The 20,398-nt window shown below is 53.3% G+C and overlaps 6 protein-coding genes across 6 annotated transcripts; 1 reads left to right on the top strand and 5 right to left on the bottom strand.

The window, feature by feature from the left end:
* Window positions 1-638: 638 nt before the first annotated feature.
* On the bottom strand, window positions 639-2,909 carry CORC01_08535 (uncharacterized protein; the record flags this gene model as incomplete). Its single annotated transcript, XM_022620165.1, has 3 exons — window positions 639-2,244; window positions 2,521-2,544; window positions 2,887-2,909. 3 exons carry the CDS (start codon window positions 2,907-2,909, stop codon window positions 639-641), a joined length of 1,653 nt encoding a protein of 550 aa, XP_022473319.1.
* Window positions 2,910-4,072: 1,163 nt separating this feature from the next.
* On the bottom strand, window positions 4,073-6,368 carry CORC01_08534 (histone deacetylase; the record flags this gene model as incomplete). Its single annotated transcript, XM_022620164.1, has 2 exons — window positions 4,073-4,392; window positions 4,451-6,368. 2 exons carry the CDS (start codon window positions 6,366-6,368, stop codon window positions 4,073-4,075), a joined length of 2,238 nt encoding a protein of 745 aa, XP_022473318.1.
* A 1,426-nt stretch (window positions 6,369-7,794) lies between these two features.
* Window positions 7,795-9,141, bottom strand: CORC01_08533 (F-box domain-containing protein; the record flags this gene model as incomplete). Its single annotated transcript, XM_022620163.1, has 2 exons — window positions 7,795-8,235; window positions 8,329-9,141. The coding sequence occupies 2 exons, from the start codon at window positions 9,139-9,141 to the stop codon at window positions 7,795-7,797; spliced, it is 1,254 nt and encodes a 417-aa protein (XP_022473317.1).
* Window positions 9,142-10,403: 1,262 nt separating this feature from the next.
* On the bottom strand, window positions 10,404-11,640 carry CORC01_08532 (brix domain-containing protein; the record flags this gene model as incomplete). The annotated part of the gene is made up of 6 exons (XM_022620162.1): window positions 10,404-10,756; window positions 10,831-10,947; window positions 11,007-11,148; window positions 11,206-11,322; window positions 11,390-11,450; window positions 11,516-11,640. The coding sequence occupies 6 exons, from the start codon at window positions 11,638-11,640 to the stop codon at window positions 10,404-10,406; spliced, it is 915 nt and encodes a 304-aa protein (XP_022473316.1).
* Window positions 11,641-12,889: 1,249 nt separating this feature from the next.
* CORC01_08531 (Ras family protein) lies at window positions 12,890-13,886 on the bottom strand (the record flags this gene model as incomplete). The annotated part of the gene is made up of 4 exons (XM_022620161.1): window positions 12,890-13,023; window positions 13,113-13,193; window positions 13,261-13,650; window positions 13,862-13,886. The coding sequence occupies 4 exons, from the start codon at window positions 13,884-13,886 to the stop codon at window positions 12,890-12,892; spliced, it is 630 nt and encodes a 209-aa protein (XP_022473315.1).
* Window positions 13,887-16,295: 2,409 nt separating this feature from the next.
* CORC01_08530 (chromo domain-containing protein) lies at window positions 16,296-20,366 on the top strand (the record flags this gene model as incomplete). Its single annotated transcript, XM_022620160.1, has 1 exon — window positions 16,296-20,366. One exon carries the CDS (start codon window positions 16,296-16,298, stop codon window positions 20,364-20,366), a length of 4,071 nt encoding a protein of 1,356 aa, XP_022473314.1.
* Between the last annotated feature and the right edge of the window lie 32 nt (window positions 20,367-20,398).

Genomic DNA, 20,398 nt, shown 5'->3' with positions numbered 1-20,398 from the left:
ACTGGCTTGAGAGGAACTCGATTGGAAGGCCAGGATGGGTTCACAGAAACGAACGAGTATGGATTATGCTTACGACTTGAGAGACTGAATTGGGCTGAAGGACTGTAATGAAATTCGAGGCACACGACGGACGGCGTTTGGAGACGCTACGACTGCTTCCCCCCTAAGTTTAAAGTAAGGTAGTGAGCGGCTTCTTTTGTTCCCTTGTGGCATGAATGAGGAAGCAGTCGAAAGTTGCCGAATGGAAAAATCAATAGTGTCAACGCTCGCCCGTATTCTTCGTGATCGGCCCTACTGTGTCAGAGTTGCCATTTCTCTCGTTCACTTCTCGTGGTCAAGTACCATGAAACGCACAAGCCGGATTCGTCCCAGATTTCCAGTCTATTACAACTTTTCGATGAGGGTATCGTCGAGCTAGACGTACAAGAATTCCGATAGAGCTTGGTACATGCAAACAAGGAAAGAAGGGGAGGTAAGGATATTTACCTCGCCTCCCTCACTGACAGTAGTAATAATACATCGTCATCGCCGCTGCAAGGGGGGCCAAAACAGTGACCCCCGTCCCCGATCCTCCAAAAGCACACATAAACTGTCCTTCCCCTTTCCTCAATGTATCTAACATCCCGTCGCCAATGGCCCTAGAACGCGGCACCGCCCATGCCCTCGCCGGCTAAACTCTTCAAGCTCTGTTCGCTCAGGTCCACTCTCGTCTTCCACGCTTTGGACTCCATCTCGAGCTTGTCCCACATCTGAAGGCTCTGCCGCAACTTATCCTGCTTCGCGTCCAGCTCTGCGCGGGCCTTTTCCTCTTCCGCCTTGAGCTTCTTGTAGTGCGGCTCAATGTCCCTCGTGATGCCCGTGGTCGTCGGGAGTAGAGACGGGTCGATCTTGCCGCCGGGAATGATGGGCGGCAAGGTCGCGAGCATGCTCTGTGCAAGCGTCGGGCGGGAGTTTCCGGCAACGTGCTGTGAAGAGGGACCGGTGGGAGGGTTGAACGCCTTGGGTGCTGACGATGTGCTTGACGGTGTTGTGTTGGAGGGGTTGGCGCGCGGACCCGTTGGGATCGTGGATGGTCCGTTGCCAATGGCAGAAGGGGATGTCGTGGGGGCAGGGGCCTGACGAGGGGATGGACCGGACCACGAGCCTCGTCCACCGCGAGCGCTGTATCCGCCGCCCCTGGCCGGAGCTATGTAGCCTCGGGGGCCAGCCGGGGGGATCGTCGGGCTAACGGCGTCTGCGCGCGAGGGTGGCACGCTCGGGGTCGGCGGGTGTCTAGGTGGCTGGACAGCTGGTGAGCCGGCGGGCGCAGTGAAGTTTCGGGTCGCGGCAGGGCCGGTTGGAGGAGCACGTAAAGCGGCGGGGCCTCGAGGTGGTGTCTTTGCGACCGGCGGGACCGGCTCTTGGGGGGCAGCGATCGCGGAGGAGGCGGAAACGGCGGCGTTTGCGGTGGCGTTTGCGGCAGGCTTAGGTGCTTCGCGAATCGTCGTCGTCATCGTCGAGGACGATGATGCGGCAGAAGCACCGGTCTGAAGCGGTGTGGGTTCCCGCTCTCGCTCTCGCTGCTGCTCCCGCTCGACCCGCTCGACACGCTCCCCACGCTCCCTCGATTGCGGCCGCGAACGTGCTCGGGTGGAAGGAGGAAGATGCGGTGACGACTTGCCTGAAGCTGATCGAGACGTGATCGCTGACGAGATGCCAGAATCTCGGGGCGGCGACGCCCGTCTGTAAGAAGATCCTACGTATCTCTCGCCACCGCCGCGGCGGCTGGTACTACGAGACCGCGGACGGTAGTTGCCACGAGGTGCAGGCGCCGGCGACCTTCTGGGCGGACTTCTGTCTCTAGGACCTCTGTCGCGGCCGTACGGCGAGCGCGACCGTCGTCTAATAGGTAATGAGACTGGAGTCTGCGCAAAGGGGGGCAACGAACGGTACCTGTCGTCCCGCCGATCAAAGTCCCTGTCTCTCTCCCTCTCACGTTCTCTGTCCCTGTTGTCGCGGCGGGGCGGCGATCTGGCACGATCGCTCCTCTCATCTCGAATAGCGGGAGATCTTCCAATGGGACTGCGGCGCCTTGAAGGGCTACGTCTTGGCGAGGGCCGCCTCACAGGAGGGGGGCTTCGAGTCCTATCTCGTCTGCGCCATGTGTCGCTCTGGGGGCGTGGGTCTCTTTCGCGGGACCGATCGCGTCGGTAACGCTCAGCACTGCGCGAGCGGCGTCGTGCAGGGGATCTTCCGGGGACGTAGCTATCCGATGTCAAGGGTGGTGTGCGAGCGCGCTCTCTGTCGCGGTCCCTGGATCTCGGGCGGTCTCTTGTATCTCTGGTATCTCGGTCCCGGTCTCTATCGCGGTCTCGAGATCTTGGCCGGTCTCTGTCTCTATCACGATCGCGGTCGCGGTCACGATCTCGGTCTCGGTTTCGCTCGCGGTCTCTCAGTGGGCTTCGGGCTCGTCGAGGGGAACGGTCTCCGCCACCACCTCCGCCTCTAGGGAAGGGTCTCCAGGACTCGCCAGCGCCATACCTAGTGACCTCGCCGTCCTCGTACCTGTTATCTTCCGTCAGCTTGATCCATTGATTATTTTCAAACAAATTTCAGGCCCTAGGAAGCAGTGCAATGGATGATTCGGCGCTGGAGGCACATAGCTCTCTGCCAGCCTGCGACGCTTTGCGATCACTGCACAGGTACGGTAGTCCGAGATGGGTTCGTGACAAGTAGCCAGCTGGAAAGCAAGTGATACATCATCATCGACCCCACAAAATTCTCATTCCGGAGGGTTACACTCCGGTATGAAGCAATGAGGACGCAGAGCTCGGCGAGATAGGCTTCAATGAGCTCGGGATGAACGGGTGGGAAAGGCGACACGAGCTGCTGGCAGCTACCACTTACCTGCTTCTCCGATCGCGATCCATACTGTCTTGTCGTGGAAGCGTGGCCGGCAGATGGCTAAGAGTAATGCTCGCGACAAGCCTTCGTGATGGGTTGTGATTTTGCGCGCGCGATGGTATGGTTGGTGTTGAGGGTCAGCTAAAATGCGCGCCAACGCCAACGTCAATCGTGCTAGATGGAGCAGGGTTCCTATGCAAACAGGATGGGATCGGGCCCCCTGAAAACCGAAGAGTACCCACAAACGGAGGCTGAGAAGCGAGAACAGCTGCGACGCACGGGCGTTTGTTCAGACAAGATTAATGGACGTCGGCTATTTGGCCAATGAGAGTGTTCTTACGGACGTCAGCAATGGTCCACATGGCGTCCCTTCGGCTGGAACTAATTAAAGCTAAGAGAACTGACGATGGGCTGGGATTTAAAGTGATTTGCCGGGAAAAAGGTTGCGTCCCCACGACGGGGCGAGTCTTGAAAAGATCAACAGCCAAGACCATTAGAAGTTGTAGCAACCCCAAGTAGGGGGTCCACCAAGCACCAATTACGTTTGTTCTACTTGCTGAAATTCAAACTTGAATGGTAAAGCCGTGTACTGCGTGTGTGTGCATGACATGAGCCCGAACCTACATACATACGAATGTCAAAAAGCAAAAGATTAGCCCGGATAATGGCATTGCCAATTGATGTAAGGATTTGAGCCTCACGCGGGGGTCGAACCCGCAACCTTGAGATTAAGAGTCTCACGCTCTACCGATTGAGCTAGCAAGGCGGGTTATTGTATGGATGCAATGATCCACTGTTGGGATTGGAGACCCGACGTTGGCTTCTAGACCCAATCTCAGTTGATCTTTTGTGAACGGTGGACCTCACTCTTACCTACACGGAGTAGACCGACAGGCCAAGTTTGAAACAACGTGGTTCGACATTGTGGTGGTGTATCAACAGAATCCTCTCGCCAAGTGACGACGGTTGTAGCCACTATCCCGCGCTCGGAAACTTCTCGGTATCAAAAGTGTCTCTTCCCAAGCCTCCGCCTGCTCGTCTTCAGCTCGCTACAGACCTGACTCTTATCCCCGTCCTCTACGCCAGTCGACGCTCTAGTACCCATATGTATTTGTGCTGCACTGGACGCGACCCCATTGTGTTATATCTCCCCTCTTTGGACTCCCTCCCGGTATCCTATGTGACTTCCTCAAGTCATCTTATCGTCTTCTGTAGTATCCCCGTTCTGACGAGCCGAAAGCATCTCCAACATCCATTTCTGGACCTCCTTGGCGTGGGTTTGCGCCATCTTTTGGACGCCGTTCTCTGGACTCCGGATCACCGTGCCAAAGCGCCGCTTGGTCACTCTATGCTTCGTATCTGGACGGCTCCAACAAGCATGATCGCGCTCCACGTAGATCTGGGAGTGTTCCTTGTACCATGGGGCAAGCTCGGTGTCGACATCGGACTTGACGGGTCGCAACATGCCCTTGACAAAGCAAGCAACTCCAGCAACTCGCGTTTTGCAGTCTGTCAAAAAGTGGTTAGCGGGGAACACTACATTATTGCCACGTCTTAAAAGGCATACCTCGACCTGTCAGAAGCGCCCTGACTCCACTGTACGCCCGACCCACGCCAATAAGAAGGATATCGTCGGCCTCTTCGTAGAGTTGGATGTAATTGTCCCACAGGTAGTTCGCCAGCTCTTGAAGCTCGGCCAGGAGCTCATTCTCTCCTGTCTGATGAGTGTAAGGTTCCATGTCTTCGTCTCGTAGAACCTTGTTCGGGACGTTGACATCCATTACCGCAATGCCTTGGCCAACGGCCCAATCGATGTACTGTTCGACGCTGTCGACAACCCAGGCGTTATGGGATTCCACGTGGCGGTCAACCACATCAGGTTGAGCCAGCAGCTCCGGCGGATCATGAAAGATGACAAGGATACGGCGTGCCGACGGAATGTCTGGGGTTACGAGGACCTGGTTTTCGTAGGCTTTGAAGAGCATATCCCTCTGTATGAAGAGAGGGATCATCTGGTGGCGTTGTGACAGGCTCTGCCGTTGGCCAAGTCTAATGTGGTCGTGAAGTCTTGTCGCGTGGAGGTCTTGAAGATCTGGTACTGGAATAATGCCGGGTCTCATGCATTCCCAGTACGGCGCGTGATAACTCTGAACCTTGGCGAGGACCCTGGCCGCGTCCTTGTTCAGCGAGGGCAAGTTCATTTTCGGTGGCGGTTCTCCCATCAGCGTACGAGCGACTGACACAGCTGATGTGGAGATCGCTTGCAGGTTGTAGCCACCCTCTAAGCACACAACGACCTTGCCGTCTGCTAGAGACATGAGCATATGGGTCATGTGTGCGTAGCAGGACGGCGTCACGAAGCAACCGCCGAGCTCGTCTCCATCGGCAGCGTCGAATCCAGCAGAAATGACGACCAAGTCGGGATTGAACTCCTTGGCGATAGGCATAATGATCTTTTGAAAGGCGGCAATGTATTCGCCATCCCCCATGCCCTGGTCATGCCATCCGATGTTGATGTTCTTTCCCAAGCCAGGTCCTGTACCGCAGTGTTCAAGGCCTCCGTCGGGTATTTCTGCATTTTCTGGCGGACCCGGATAGAAGTGACCATTCTGGTAGACGTGAAGGGAGATATACAGGACATTTGGATCGTCGTAGAATATGTTCTGGATGCCATTGCCGTGGTGTACGTCCCAATCCAATATGAGTACCTTTCTGCAGTCCTCTGGGTACTCTTGCTGACAGATCTTAACAGCGACGGGCACATTGTTGAAGAAGCAAAAGCCGAGGGGTTGGTCGTACTCTGCATGGTGACCAGGGGGTCTGATGACAGCAAAGGCATTCTTGACGTTGCCCTGGACGACATGTTTGCAGGTGTCAATGGCGCCACCGCAAGAAAGAAGGGCAGCCGTGAAAGTCAGGCTGCCGACATAGAGCGAGGCACGGCCTTGGTCATATTGTCGGCTCGTCTCTCTCAGCGTAGGGTAGTCCATTTTCGATAAGCTCTCGACCCAGTGGTAGTGTAGCGGAGTATGTGTCGTAAGAATTTCTTCCTTGGTTGCTTCACGAGCGCCGATCCTCCACATGTATCTCGTCGGGGTGTCGCGAAGTACATCGCTTATCTTGCTTTCTGGGCCGTTGTAAACCAGACCATTCCTCTTGAATGCTTTGAAAATCTCCTCTATTCGCCGGGGGTCTTCTGGGTGGTGAGGCGTGGTCCCAAAGTCGGCGTTGACATGAAGCTTCATACGGTCATCGTAGCAACATGCCGTGGGCAAAAGCCCTCGCCTGCGCAGCTGAACTGCAACCTGCAGGTCTGGAGATTCTGCGTAGTCTTCATCGTCCTCTTCATCCTCGTCGTCAGGCGACGTGGTATTCTCGTTTTTTTGTCCCCCGCCAATAGGCACCGCAACTCCGTTGGTGGTTGTGGTATCATTTGAAGGCCTATCGTCCCCGCCCATGGCGACGTCCTGATCGCCGCCTTCCATGGTCAAGAAACCGGCTGCGTCGACACGCCCCAAAACGCGAATGAACTTATTGCAAGCTAACTGAGATCAGGGTAAGATTCGATACCTTGGGGCTCAACGGTCTCGCCGTGGTTGGGCAACAGAGCGTATTGATGGCTGGGGCGTTTTGAGCTAGGACGGAAGGCAGCCCTATGCTTCAGAAAGACAAGCAGACTCGGCCAAATGCTCTATCCTATCACCGGAAGCTTGCCGGTCTCCAACCATACAGAACGAAACGCCTGAGGTTGCCCAGAGAAACTTGATCTTCTACTTCTGGGTTAGTTATATATTCAGGTTTGGCCAGGACACCGAAAGTAGAAGAACATTGAGGGAGACTAAGTGAAAGACTAGGGGGATATCTTCTGAATCACAGTTTCAAAATCGGATGTCTTGAATAAGCAGCAGTATCGGAAATGACCCTAAGGATGAAAATGGATAATGAAGCTCGAACGAAGCTTCTTTATTGCTCGGGTTTGATGAAAGGTCAACGGCGTTAAGATCGTCGTTCAGGATGCACCTTCTCGGCCAGCTCGCTTGATGATGAAACATGAGACCGATAAGGCCATCGCTTGACAGTATTAAATATAATAAAAATTTCGGCGAACAGCGACTGACCTTTGTGAGAACAACCGGCTTGACAATGGCTGCTGCCCAAGGTGGGATCAACACTGAGATCGGAATAGGTCGCCCGCCAGCTGCAGGTCCGTTGCAAGTCTGATTACAGCGCAGCGCCTGCAGAACCTGTACGGGATATCGGGTGTAAGAGGTGAGGGTCAAGGAAAAAAAGTTCCACATGCGCAAAGACAATGCGCCGCGCTGATGGGGGTAATGCCGTCGTGTAGGACGACTATTAAGTGAATGGCCGGGTATGACTGAGGATGGGAGAGGCTTGGGCCACTGACAAGGCAGGCGCTGGCCACAAGCCGCCGCCTTGCATTGTGCACCCGCCACACTACGCCCCTGTAGGCCGCAGCCTTGCACTAACTTGAGACATCAAGTCCTCAGTCCACTAATTACTAGGTTCCTGAATATGGAAGGCAAGTTCAACCAGTCTTAGGTTGTTTCGACTTTGGACCACATTTCTTTCCATCATCGCTCTCAAGGTACCTTACCCATGAGAATACAGTGCGTTGAGTGAGATTCGTTACCAAATAATTCACCAGCAATCAAAATTGAATGCCTGACATCATACCCACATTCCTGCAATGGAGGAAGTGTCATCGCTGAGGAAGGGCACTTCTTACTTATGCCCGAAAGATAACAGATCAACGTAACGAAGGCGATGTGAGGCCATGCACAATCACTCTATTAGTGTCTACACTTCCCGCGCCCATTTCTGCCTCACTTTCAATTTAGACAAATCATCATGAGACCCTGGCTCCAATCATGGCTGTCTCTACCCGTGAACTCAGTAACGTTGCCCACCATGTGAATGACTTCGCTCGGCAAGAGCTCGGCCATCGTCCCCTGGTGGTGCCCAAATCCCCCTCGGCCGCCGGAATGCTCCTGGAGGGGGAATGGAGCCATCATGACTACCGTCACGACCGAGATGCTCGTCCAGGCCTTCATCAGAGGTAACGATGCCTCCAATGCTGGTCAGATCGACAATGTCGTAAAGCCATGGCCGCTCATCCGCTGCTGACTGGACCGCTGCCACCAAAGATTCCTGGTCCTGAGAGAAGGCGGGATGCTTCAAGTTGACATCCGTCACCAGTCTCTTTCGAGGGTAGTTGAAGAGGTTATCGAAGTAGAACATCAGATCTCTCGGGTCAAGCTTGGCATATGTGTCCACAATGCGCTCGCGAATGCTGGTTTCAATCATCGTTTCAAGCGGGCTGCTCTCGTCAACCTATAAAATTGTTTCAGTAATGATCTTCTACACTGTCCTTATTGCTTCCGTGTTCATAGTATTATGTTGGAAGACACGCCAAACGGCACGTACAGGTTCGAGGTTCTGCTCTAGGTTCGGGTAGATGTAGTATCGGACGAGGTTCTTCATTGACAGAAAAAGGTCTCTCATCTCGATCAACTCGCGAGTTGAATGAAGTCGCATATGGCTGGTTCGGATATCGTTTACAAACGGCTCTGGCTGACTGCTCCGCGGCCGAAGAAGCTCGCCGTGGAAGTAAAAGGCGTATAGCCACCATCGATAGAGAGCCCGTCGAAGCTTGAATTTCTCTGGTTCATCAAGTTGACGGCAGTCCTCGGGTGTCGCGAACCAGTGGAGTTGAGGGAATAATTCTTCCCAGTGCCGTGTCACCAAGCAATACTTTAGCAACGATTTCAAGTCTCTCTCAACGAGCGTGACCGATCGAGGTGACGGCAAAGTGGCCCTGGCTGGTTGGTCTCCGTTCAAAGCGCCCGCGTTGTGTGGGATACCACCGCGGGATAGAGTGACGCCCGTCATGTCGCCTGGGAATCGTCTGAAAACCACGCGACGCGGCTGAAAGGTATCCCCGTATTGGAGCATGTCTTGGTCCGATGCTGTAAAGACTTGGAGCAGCTCGGGCAATGGGCTAAACTCTCGCTGGAGAACTGGTAGCAAAATCGCCGCTTTGTTTCTTTTCAACAGTCCATGGAAAAGAGTGTTGACCTGAGCTAGTGAGAAAATGCTGCGGACATCGAGTTGATGATAAATATCGAAAATAATCTCGAGCGGTAGCCCTTCGAGGCCATCTAGTGTGCCTAGGTCGCAATCTGTCGGGTCTGATTGCATGTGTGGACCCATAAATAGTGATGAATATGTTGAAGACATCTTGAAGGCTTTCAACGGCTGTCTATAGCGATCTATGTATGGTGAGGTCGGTCTTGAGCTGAAGGTTGGTGAGAAATAGAGAAGAAATTGTCCTGAGCAAAGCAGTACAGAACCAATATTCGGGTTGAAGGATTTTGGTGATGATGATTTGGTCTGGCGATTGCTGAGTCTGGTGTTTATTCGATATGTCGATTATTCAAACAAAACAAGTCAGACACAGCCAAACGACTTCGACAGCAAAAATGGTACGAGTCGAATCTGTGGAACACTTAGAGGCTGTATCTCAAAGATCAAGCTGGCAAATGTGCGACTCACTGGTGTCTAGCAGCATGTTGCTTTTAGGCAGCTTCTTTCCTTGGATCTTGGAATGATAGTTCCCCGGCCTCCTTTGATTCTTACCTGCGAATCAGGGACGGACAGAATGAGCTAGAGCCCGTGGCCTAGCTTTGATGTCGAACGGGAGCTCTGATATCCAGCTACAAGGAGGATACGCTGATTTGGAGGCAAATTCGCCTCGTCTGGCCTCACGAATGAATAATTTCACCAGTGAGGTATCGGTTCAATGGGTTTACTTTCTGACAACCCCAACGTTGGGGCTATCAATTAAAGTGATGAAAACGTTGATGTAGGTCGGCATTGTTTGCACAGAAGACACGATATTAGTCGAAATGAGCCGGCGCATATCCCAGTTGGCCATGCTTGCTCCACGAACGCGGTGCCGATTATTGAAGTGATGTTGCAGAAGTAAACCCGAACATGAGGGAGATCTAGACCAAGGGAAGGACGGTGACGCAGAGGACATGCACCAAGGGTCCCGATTGCTGACCTAATGCCCATCGAGCTCAGGAGTCGAGCCGTGCAGGTACCTCGGGCTTTTAGGATGGCGGGAGTTATCTACCTTACCTACCTGAGGTACCTCCAGTGGGCTCCTTCCCCGGGCTGTTGGCGACAGGGATGCCGTATCGCAAACCTAATGGTTGTGGCTCGGGTGCTTGGGACACGTCAGCCAATCATGGAGAGGTTGTTGGGGCCTACCTAGGCGATACGTATCTTCCATTCTATGGTAAAGCATCAAAAGCTTCCATCACACCGTCCCGCTGATTAGTTCTTGCCAGACATACACGATATCTGCCGCCTCCGGACGTTTTTTTCTTTGTCTTCTCCCTGTGCCTTGGTTTTACTTTACAACTTCTGGCTCCATAGTGGAAAATACTGAACTCTCAATAAACTCAAATATGCCTGAGCAGCATGGAATCTTATTATTACGCAAACAGTGCCTTGGTATCCAGCTCGTCCTTCGCCGCGCCTTTTCCACCTTTGCTCCTGAGTCCAAGCTCGCCCTTCTTTGCCATCCGCTCCACTTGCTGCTCCGTCCGCGAGACGTGGCGAGTGGACTTCTTCTTTCTCAAATCCGCACGAATCTGGTTCGGGGAGACAAAGCTTCGGCTCTCCCAAATCACGCTTCCACACATGCTGCCTTCGAGTATGACAATCGGGGTTGCCGTCCACCGCGGACCAATCTCCACCAAGCTGACGTCTGTCTTGCTTCCCTTGAGAACTGACTTCCCGGTGGCTTCTTGCTCCGTATCAGCATCGACCTCCTTGATCTCGAAATCTAGTTGTCGCGATGTCAGTATTTTAGACGCAAGTGTACTTGTTTGCAATCCAGGAAAGGGGTATAGGTCTTACAGCGTATCCAGATCTTCTCGTCAACCCAGCTGACTCCCATTACATGATCCACGAAAGGCTTGGCCTTCCTCGCCCCCTCTGGAACACCGAACACCATAGACATCAAGTTCTTTATGACTATTGCACCAAAAGTGTCAGTTCTGGCTTGTAGTGAGCGGCTAGGCACGAGATTTTACCTTGGAGATGAGGTTCGGTATCGAACGCAGCGTCAAAGGACAGTACAGGACGACTTCCTTTAAGACAGTTGCCCGGGAATCGCAACTCCTCCATGGTCATGATATTCTGAATGTGTAGACGCACACTGGGGCCGTTCGGGGCCTTGTATTTGTCAGTATGACCCCCCTCGAGGTTGAAACTATGGTGCAAGACACTCACATTTGCCAGCCACATGTACAAATCCTGGTGCTTCCTGGCCTCCAAATAGCAAATCTGAGGTGTCGAGTTGAGCTCGGCGAGCTCGTTAAGGACGTAGAGTTTTGCCTTCGAATCGAACTAAAGCGGGGTGTTAGGATCGAGGATCGCCGACGAGTAAAGCCAATGAAGTCGGAATATTACGGACCTTGCTGTCCAGCTTTCCGTGGGGCATCATCGAAGCGATATCGTTCATCAGATGTCGGTGTCTGCGAGTTGCAAGGTTCAGCAAGACTGCCATGCCACAAGAAAATTGTTGACGGAGGAGCTTCACCTGTAAGTGACGCCTCTGCTCGAAAGAATCAGAGCGCGTCTCTTCTGGCGCACTTTTTTGACGCCATTGGTGGGCGCCTCAGCCTTTTCGGCCTTCTTAGACAATGACTTGTACACAGAAGCCATCTTGTCGGTCACAATCGTAGTGTGGGGGTAGCGGCGGCTTCGAAGATGCGGTGTTGACGCGAAGAAGATGTTGCAGCCCACCTGCCAAAAGGTCGAAGCCGACGGTTTGCGACCAACCCAAATTTTTTTCCTTCCCGCTACGGACGGGACGCGCGATAAGAGAGCTTATCGGCAAGGCGGTGGCCCAGTGCAAGGTAGCGGGGCACCCATCCACCTGCTTCAGGCTGGAGGTTCCCTGTGCACCTCGATCCTTTTTAATGGGCAGGTACGTACCTCCTTTTACGCGCATTCGCTCCCTTTACCTAAGGTACCTACCCTGTCGCCCAACCCGTGTCCGAGTGTGCCACAGAAGGGGGGAGACAAGAATAAAAGCGCTAACCCAACTGAAGAGGGGACGAGGGGGCTCGAGGCCCGAGGGGCAGGGCAGGCTTGAGGGGATGGACGCCGCAGGTCCTATGAGTACCTAGCGCGGGCTGGGGGGAAAGAAACTTTGTGGATCGCAGCGAGCTTGCATGCCCACCTCAATTTCACCTTGCTGGAGCGCTTCATGTCGCCCTGACCAGAGTGATGCGAGTACATGGCTCGAGCAAGGCACCAGATTTGAGAATGCGGTACTTGAATGTAAATGCTTGACTGGGCTGACCACTAGTATATCGACCTGGCCAAAGGAAGAAGCCACTTTCGATTGATAGGAACACCTGTCATGACCGTAAGACTGACTGTTCGTAGCTAGGTGCACCAGGAAAGGTACGTCAGGAGTCACGAACGCTTTCACCTGGGGTAGGCGGCCAACGATGCGACCCGTACGTTCGACGTACCATTGCACACCACGAACATGCTCGCCACGTTGTACATGGCTGCGAAGTGCATCGCAATATGGTGAGGATGGCTAATCAGATAAGACAGCCAAAATGCTTCTGACATCAGCAAATCAGCCTAGAATAACCGCAAGGCATTAAGATGGATTCATTCAACTACGTAAGCATGTCAGAGCGATCGTCAGAAACCTCAAATCCCAGACTAGCTGCACTGAGCCGTATAAAGGAGAACAAAAGAAAGGCCGAGACTATACTCCGTCCCCTCAGAAATCATAAAAAGACTCGTTGGATTCCTAGTCATTCCTCGATGCAACAGCTCCTCCTTGACCAAGTGACGTACAGATTCCGGGGCATGTGTGTGACATGCCATGATATCGCCCGTAGCAGCCCTCCCAAAAGGCCGTGAAACAGTTTCGCAGAAGGGGATTCGCTTAACAGCATTTGCCGCTCTTCTCTGCACTGTCGTCCGCAGGCTTGCTGAGCGAAATGCCAGGGCCGGCTCCGATCGAGGCTTGGGGTCCGTCGCCCGAGTCGAGTGCCTTGCTCGATACGATTCGGTAGATCTCTGTGGCGAAACGGGTCATGTTAGCAATCGAGTTGTCACCAGGTATCCGGATTATGCATCCGAGCTGCAAAATTGGGAGTTAGACGCACCGGTCAAGATGTTCTGGAATGCAAGCTCGACGTTGCTGGCATCGAGGGCAGACGTCTCAATGAACGAGAGGTGGTTCTCGCCTAGAGTACAGGTTAGCCATCTCAGGGTCTATGGCGCTTCCCCCCCCGGCCCTTCACCGCAACGTACTGGCGAAAGCCTTTGCCTCCTCTGTAGGCACTGCTCGCAGGTGGCGCAAATCGCTCTTGTTTCCGACAAGCATGATGACGATGTTGGCATCGGCATGGTCTCGCAATTCCTTCAACCACCGGGTGACGTTCTCGTATGTCTGGTGCTTGCTGATGTCGTAGACGAGAAGGGCACCGACAGCTCCTCTGTAGTAGGCCGAAGTGATGGCACGGTAGCGCTCCTGGCCGGCGGTATCCCAAATCTGTGCCTTGATCGTCTTCGAGTCGACTTGGATGGATCTAGTGGCGAACTCGACACCAATTGTCGACTTGGAGTCCAAGTTGAACTCATTGCGGGTGAATCGACTGAGAAGGTTGGACTTTCCGACGCCCGAGTCTCCGATCAACACCACTAGAAGATGAAAATGTCAGCTGGGCCCGAAGCAACCCTGTGGCCACTATGCGATAACGTCGCAAGTTCGGATCGGTCGTTGGCGCACCTTTGAAGAGGAACTGCAAGAGGCACCATCAAGTTAGCGCAAAGAGGGGGAACATGGAAGCGGTTGGAGAGGGAGAGGGTCGGCAGAGGCTCAAGGAATATGGGCGGTTGCGGATGGAGAGACTCACGTCATATTCGTCGTTGGCCATGATGTCGGGTATTGTTTTGCAAATGCGATGGACGAGTGTCGTGAGAGGTGCAAATTCGTTGGTGTTGCGAGGCGAGGTTACTGCGGTTCGATGGATGTGGTGCGCGGCCCTGCGAGATAAAGCAGTTGAATTGAGGCGAGGCAAGGTGTAAGGGTCTGGAACTGAACCAGACTGAGAGAGGTGGACAGTGCAGGTCAAGGCAGCATGGTGTGGTGGGTGAGGCAGCAAAGATTGAGGTGAGGTGGTGGTGGTGTCGGCGCAGCTCTGGGCCACGGAGATTCGCTGCCCTGGAGGGTCAGGTCGGTGCCCCAGAGAGGGAACAGCCACTGGAAAAGGGAAGTTGGGCGTAAGGTACCTGGTCGTGGTAGGTAAGGTAGGTGGGGATGCTGCTGGGAATTGTAAGGTATCCTTCACTGAGGTGTCCAAAGGCAGCGGCGAAGGGGGCTTGTCGGGTCCCGAGTGCTAGAAGGCGGTAGGTAGTACAAGACAACTCGACAGCTAAAAGTACTCTCTACCTAAGGTAGGTAGCGCGCGGTGCAAGTCGGGTACCTTACTCGAGGTGCTTTGAGATGTATAACTTTCCTCGACTTGTGAAGATGGACGACTGCATACTTTTCAGTAGAAGGGGAAGAGGAGTAACGACCCCATGGTCGATTTTGAAGGAAGAAAAGGCGTGTTCACTGTCTAGAACCAAAAGCTAACGATGGTGTTTTTAGAAACCATTAATTCAGCATCTCCCTGCCGCCAGATCATCAACTGGTGGGGTTGTCAAGCAACGTCCATAACTACGCAACAAGGTCAAAGAAGTGTCTTGGTAAGTGAGTTGGGTAAGGTAGGTAGGCGACACGCTGACCAAGGAATGGTACTTTGCTCTGGCTCCTGGCAGGGAAAACACAAAAAGCGATCAATGCCTTTGCTCCCGTCACTCGCTCGCCAGTCCCTGCCCATATCAAAGTTGAAAGGGGAAAATGCCCCACGTCCCGGATATGCTGAATCCGCTGAGCCACACCACCGTCGGGCATGCACCAACCTCGTTCGTCACATCGGTGTCTCCCTCGCCTGCCTCCAAGTTTGACAGGAGGTGAAGAGGTCAGCAGTTGACTGAGGTCCCAGGACGGGATCCCGCCCTCGGTACCCGGAAGTGTCGTGTTTCACCACAGGCATCACGTGTGCCCAGACCGCGGTGTTCAGAGAGAACAGCCTCGACATGCCTCTCAGCTCGCCGTGTGCCCTGAGTGTCACACACGCTTCCGTTTGTACTGGGTGAAGCACCGAGAATCGAAAGCTGACGTCGTACATCCGCCCACACTGCCCCAAAGCAACGGCACTTGGTCTTCAACGCTTCGTCCATGTGTGACACAAACTTCCAGGTTGTGGCGCTGACACCCAGAAAGCTTGACCTGAGATTCTGTCAATGTAGGTTCTGCTCTCGATGCCGTGTCAAGTGTGTTCTGAACAACTCCCTTGCCGATTGACGCGGCCGACTTTGAACTGCCAATGTAGGCAGGCGAGATATACTATGGTAGGTATTCGTAGTTTGCAAGGGTAGATACTCGCTTTGTCTTTACCAATGCCAATTCCAATAGAACGACTCACCTAATATGTTGCACATAGGATTCGGTCCAAAGAAAGTTGCTTCTTATCCGACTGCCTGCAACACATTCCTCTGTGCACGCTAAGATTCTACCCGCTCGATGCCTTCCACCAATGGATGAGGTAAGGTAAGGTATCTTGCCTTACCTTACCTCCGTACCGAGTCCGTACCTTGGGTACGAATACATCAGTGCCGGAACCGCCGCACGGACATAGTTGGCACCTCCCCAAAGGGCCAAAGGGACGACGGGATGCCCTCCGTACCTATCCATGTAAACGCTTTCCCCTCGCTTGGCGCAGTCTTCAATGTTGAATCGTTTCTGTTCAGGCCCAACTCCACGCCGACTTTTCAGTACATACAAATACAAAACTTCACCTTTTCCCCCAAGTCTCTAAAGATAAGGTAACGATTGCTCTCAAGGACCTTTACAACAGAGAAACGATCTGTCCTGCAAGTATTTGCTCCTTGCCTATCCCGAAGAAACTCATCGCCTATCATTCTCCAGCTTACACTGCTACACTTAACATTGGGAAGAAGAGTGAGTTCCATCCTCTTTGCCAACTCTGAGGTTCGCGCTCCTCTTCCGATCAGCACCGCTCCTGATTGTTCAGACGGTATCCTCTACGCTCCCGAATAGGGTCATGCGGCTGCACCGGATTGCGTCTGATACCTGATAAACCAACATTCGCATTGTCATCTGAGTGCACTTCAACCCTCTGCCCATCGAAAATCTCTGACTCTGGCTCAAATTACCGACCAAAGCGCTTCCCCCCCTGCTTGCTTCGGGAACATGTGCTACAGATTTTGAGTGCGCCATGGACGCTTCCGGACTTTTCGTAACGGATGACACGCATTCAGACGATGATAACATCTCCATCAATTCCACCCTCGCGTCCGATCATGACTCCGATGAGGAGTGGTCCGTGCAGGGCATCCGCGCCCAGAGTCGTGAAGGCGGAAGAGACAAATTTCTCGTGGAGTGGACTGATTATCCCATTGAGGAGGCTACGTGGGAGCCAGAAGAAAACGTGACGGATGAGCTACTTGGGGAATGGAGAGATACGCAAGCAAAGCAGGCTCGAGGCGAGGAGAGCCCATTCAACATTGCCGCCTGGCAAGAAAGCGTGGCTAAGCGTAACGAGGCCAAATACCAACGGCATCACAAGCGCAATATTGAACGGAAACAACGCGGCATCCAACTCAGACTTTGGGAGGGGGAAACCAAGGCGGATTACTATCTCAGCGACGAGGACGTTGGAGTGGATGATTACAACGCTTTGTTTCCCCCTCCAAAGGTTGTGGGGCGAGAAGACGATGTGGTTCACCATGACACTCAACCCCCCGTGCCTCCCGAAAGTTCACCAAAGCAGACGGTCGCAGAGAACCCAAACCCTCAGAAACGGTCTTCCGTGGCAGAGAAGCCAAAATCAACAACAGAGAAGACGAATTTTGTGTCTATTCCTCAGCCACGTTCGCAGCCATCTTTAGAGCAGGCAGCGGCGAACGGATCCCAAGGAACAGGAAAGAAGAAGTCTCTCGCGATTAAACTGGTCAACAATGCGACCACTAGCCGGCAACCGTCCAGTGATACAGCAACTGCGCGGATTGCCCACAAGGCCAAAAAGACTGCTACGAGCTCCAGGACGATGGTCAGATCACAGCATAGCGGAACGGGCATCAATGTCTTCGCGGCCGGCAAACAATCGAAGCAACGCCGTCAACTTGTTCAAAATGTGGTAGACCCCACCAAAGACGCTCGCTTGTTTTCAAATCACCGACTCAGGAGAAAGGTCGAGTTGCAAGGCCGCGATAGAGCAGATGTGGCTCCCACCGTTCCAACGAAGCTGTTCAGTATCAGCCGCGGGCCCCCCCCTGGCACAAACATCGGTTCAAACATCAGTCCCACGACGAGCAACCCTCGGTCTGCACTTAGACGTTCAACCGATGACTTCACAACGAGGTCAGCCAGCGAGTCCAGTGTGACGGCGTCAGAGAGGATGGATTTGACACGTCCTCCAACCCTGGAGCAGTCCCATACTACTCAGCCAATGGTCAGGAAAAGGAAGTCTGTTCAGTTTGTAGACTTGCCGCTTGTCGATGAGCCAGAGGATATGGAAATGGACGACCAGATTGTTCCGCCGAAAAGACTCAAGTCGCCCCCGATGCCTCCAGATCTGTCCCAGTCTTCACAACCGCCTGCCAAACCTCAGTCTATCCTTCGCAAGCTATCAATAACAGACTACAAGTCGAGGAGCACAGGCCAAAACTACGACAAAGCAGTCATCTTGGGTCCATCAGGAAGCAAGGACATTGAAATGATATTTGACAACGTCACAACCGACTCCGACGCATGGCATATGCGGTTTGTAAATGAGAAAATGCTGCATTTCGCCAGAAATTTCACTGCAAAGTCTTTTGCCTCTCAAAGAACAGGAGTTGTCGAAAGGGTACTTTCAAATGGAAGCGTCAGGCCCAAGTCGGCAACTGACCAAGGCGCTGTCGAAAGAGCGGCAGAGCAGCTACGATCAGGGTCGTTCGGGGTCGCGTGCTTTTATGAAGAGTTTCTCATCATCATTTACCCAGCTCAGTGTGAAGATTGGAAGCAGATAATGCATGAAGCCGAAGCCAACAGCCCGGCGAACGTCGCCCTGAGATATATCATCTTCAAGCCACAGCCAGCTGCCAAGCCTTTACCCGCCAGGCAGGTCGATACCGTCGATAACCCAAAGATAACTCCGCGCGTTGCGGTATTTCGCGACCTCTTACGCCTCGACTACCAGAAGATCCTACCCCCCGGGATTCGAGATGTACGTCATAATTTTTACCTGGCGTTTCCCCCCTCTAGGGTATTCTTACTTGAGGCTGTGAGCGAGTGGCTTCGTTCGGAGAATCCAAAGTGTAGGGTATTCTCAACTAAAACCAATGGCGACTGGGCTGCCTTTACCAACCCGAAGATTGTTGCGCAAGGAGTCATCATTGTTCACGAGACGGCCGCTGATGCTCTTCGACGGTTTCCTGGCTTGCTCAAGCTACTTTTGCATAAGAGCAGTGCAACTTATGTCTTCTGGTGCATCGGGGAGTCACTTCAGCTGTCTCCCGCGTACCCATCCATTCGGTCTATACATGATCAGTCAGAGCCAGGCACATTTGAGTTGACGAGATTTTTCCCCCACGGCAACGCAATCTTGGTTACCCCAAGCTTTCTGGTCTCTGAGCCCCACCGTGCCCTGCGACTTTTTGAGTGGTACAAGAATACCTATAAGAAGTCCGCAAACAACCAAAAGATCGTGGCCGCTGCAAGCATACGCGAGTATATGCGAGATCTTGCGTATGAGCGGTCCGCTCATCGTGATGAGTTGATGACGGAGGGCAATAGGACACGCAAGTGGTCGATGTCGGACCGAGAGGAAATAGCACGCAAGGCAGGATTGAGCAGAGAAGACTGCGCAGCTCGCTTTGAGACCTGTGCCATAGTGGAGGGTCTCCAGCCGTCAGTAGAGATGAGCATTGTGCCGGACGAACAGCTTGAGCCGATTGTCTTTGCTGACGGGTCTATTGATGCCAATGACGAGCAAAGCTTGGTGAATTGGTTCGGTTGTTGGTCCCAGACCCGGCTCGATCAGTTCCGCAAGTTCCACGTTTTGGGAACAGATGGCAGTTCCGACAACAGCCACTTGATCAAAGACAGCGACATTCCCATATACCCACCCGGGGTAGGTCGCGATACAGGAGCCGAACCAAACCTCAATGTACATGGTCCGGATCAGATCATGTCAGGCTCTGATCATGATGTTCAACCCCAAAGCGGCGTTAGTAAGCTTCTTGGAGGCCTGTCTGCATTCCACTTTACCGGCAAGTTGATGGCAATTGGCAAGCAAAATGAACGTCCAAATTTGTGTCCTTTTGGGAAGCTCTTCGGCTATCCGGTCTCCTACTATGAAGATGTCGTCAATACAGCTGACTCTTATGGAGATTTCCACCGCGACTTTAAAACGTTCGATAAGTGGATGAAGTTTCCCTGGCCATTCTTCTCTACCTACCAGCCATTTTTCAAACCTCCGGGAGGGATCCATGTGCCGCCGACGTTCAACACCTACTTCGCCTTCTTTTACACTCCCGAAGAAGACTCTCCAATCAAGCCGCCACCGCGCCATCCATGGCTCGCGATTTGGCGGGTCCGTGAACCTCACAAGCCGTGGGAGGGGACAGAGCTTTTCATATGGGACGTTACTGCAAAGGGGCGATATTCCACAGCGAACGAGATCTATGAGTGTCAACTTCTCCAGGCTCAGCAGCATCTTATACAGATGGTACGGGAACGAAGTGAAGACGTTCAACGGGGCCTTCCTCTGCAGCAGGTCTGGTTCGGCGGTTTCGAAACAGAACCTTCAGACTACACCTTGCCGGTCGACATCACTATCTTTAACTTGGATGTGATGATGTCGAACACCAAGAAACATCTCCCGGTGCAAGATCGGTTCTTGCTTCGCAGGGGATATCGCAAGATCTTTCCCGGCGAAGCGCCTGCTCGGCAAGGATCTCATCTCGCAGATTCGATGAATGTTGATCTGATGGGCGGTCATCGTAGTCATGGCGGCGAGAGCAAGATCATATTCCATCCACCCCGGGCCAGCAATCCGAACGGGCAGAGCAGATGCGAGAACCTGTTCTTCACTTGGGTGATGAACATTGACAGAAAAAAACGTCGTAGCGCGTACGCTTACACGTTCAAGCCGACCATTGAGTGGTATCAGGAGCAGCAGGTGGCCGAGAACCGGCATTTCGAGCACATCAACGTTGCTTCCTGGCAACGCGTCTTTGAACTTGTCAGAATTCCCCCTGAGAGGAGAGACAAGGCAGAGCCGCGAGGGAATGGCGAGAAGTGAATGAACGTTGCGTCGTGCAGATGGATGGAATA

The sequence above is a fragment of the Colletotrichum orchidophilum genome (assembly GCF_001831195.1).
Source record: "Colletotrichum orchidophilum strain IMI 309357 chromosome Unknown Scaffold_73.1, whole genome shotgun sequence".
In the NCBI taxonomy this organism is placed as follows: domain Eukaryota; kingdom Fungi; phylum Ascomycota; class Sordariomycetes; order Glomerellales; family Glomerellaceae; genus Colletotrichum; species Colletotrichum orchidophilum.
This window is presented reverse-complemented; position numbering and strand designations above follow the sequence as displayed.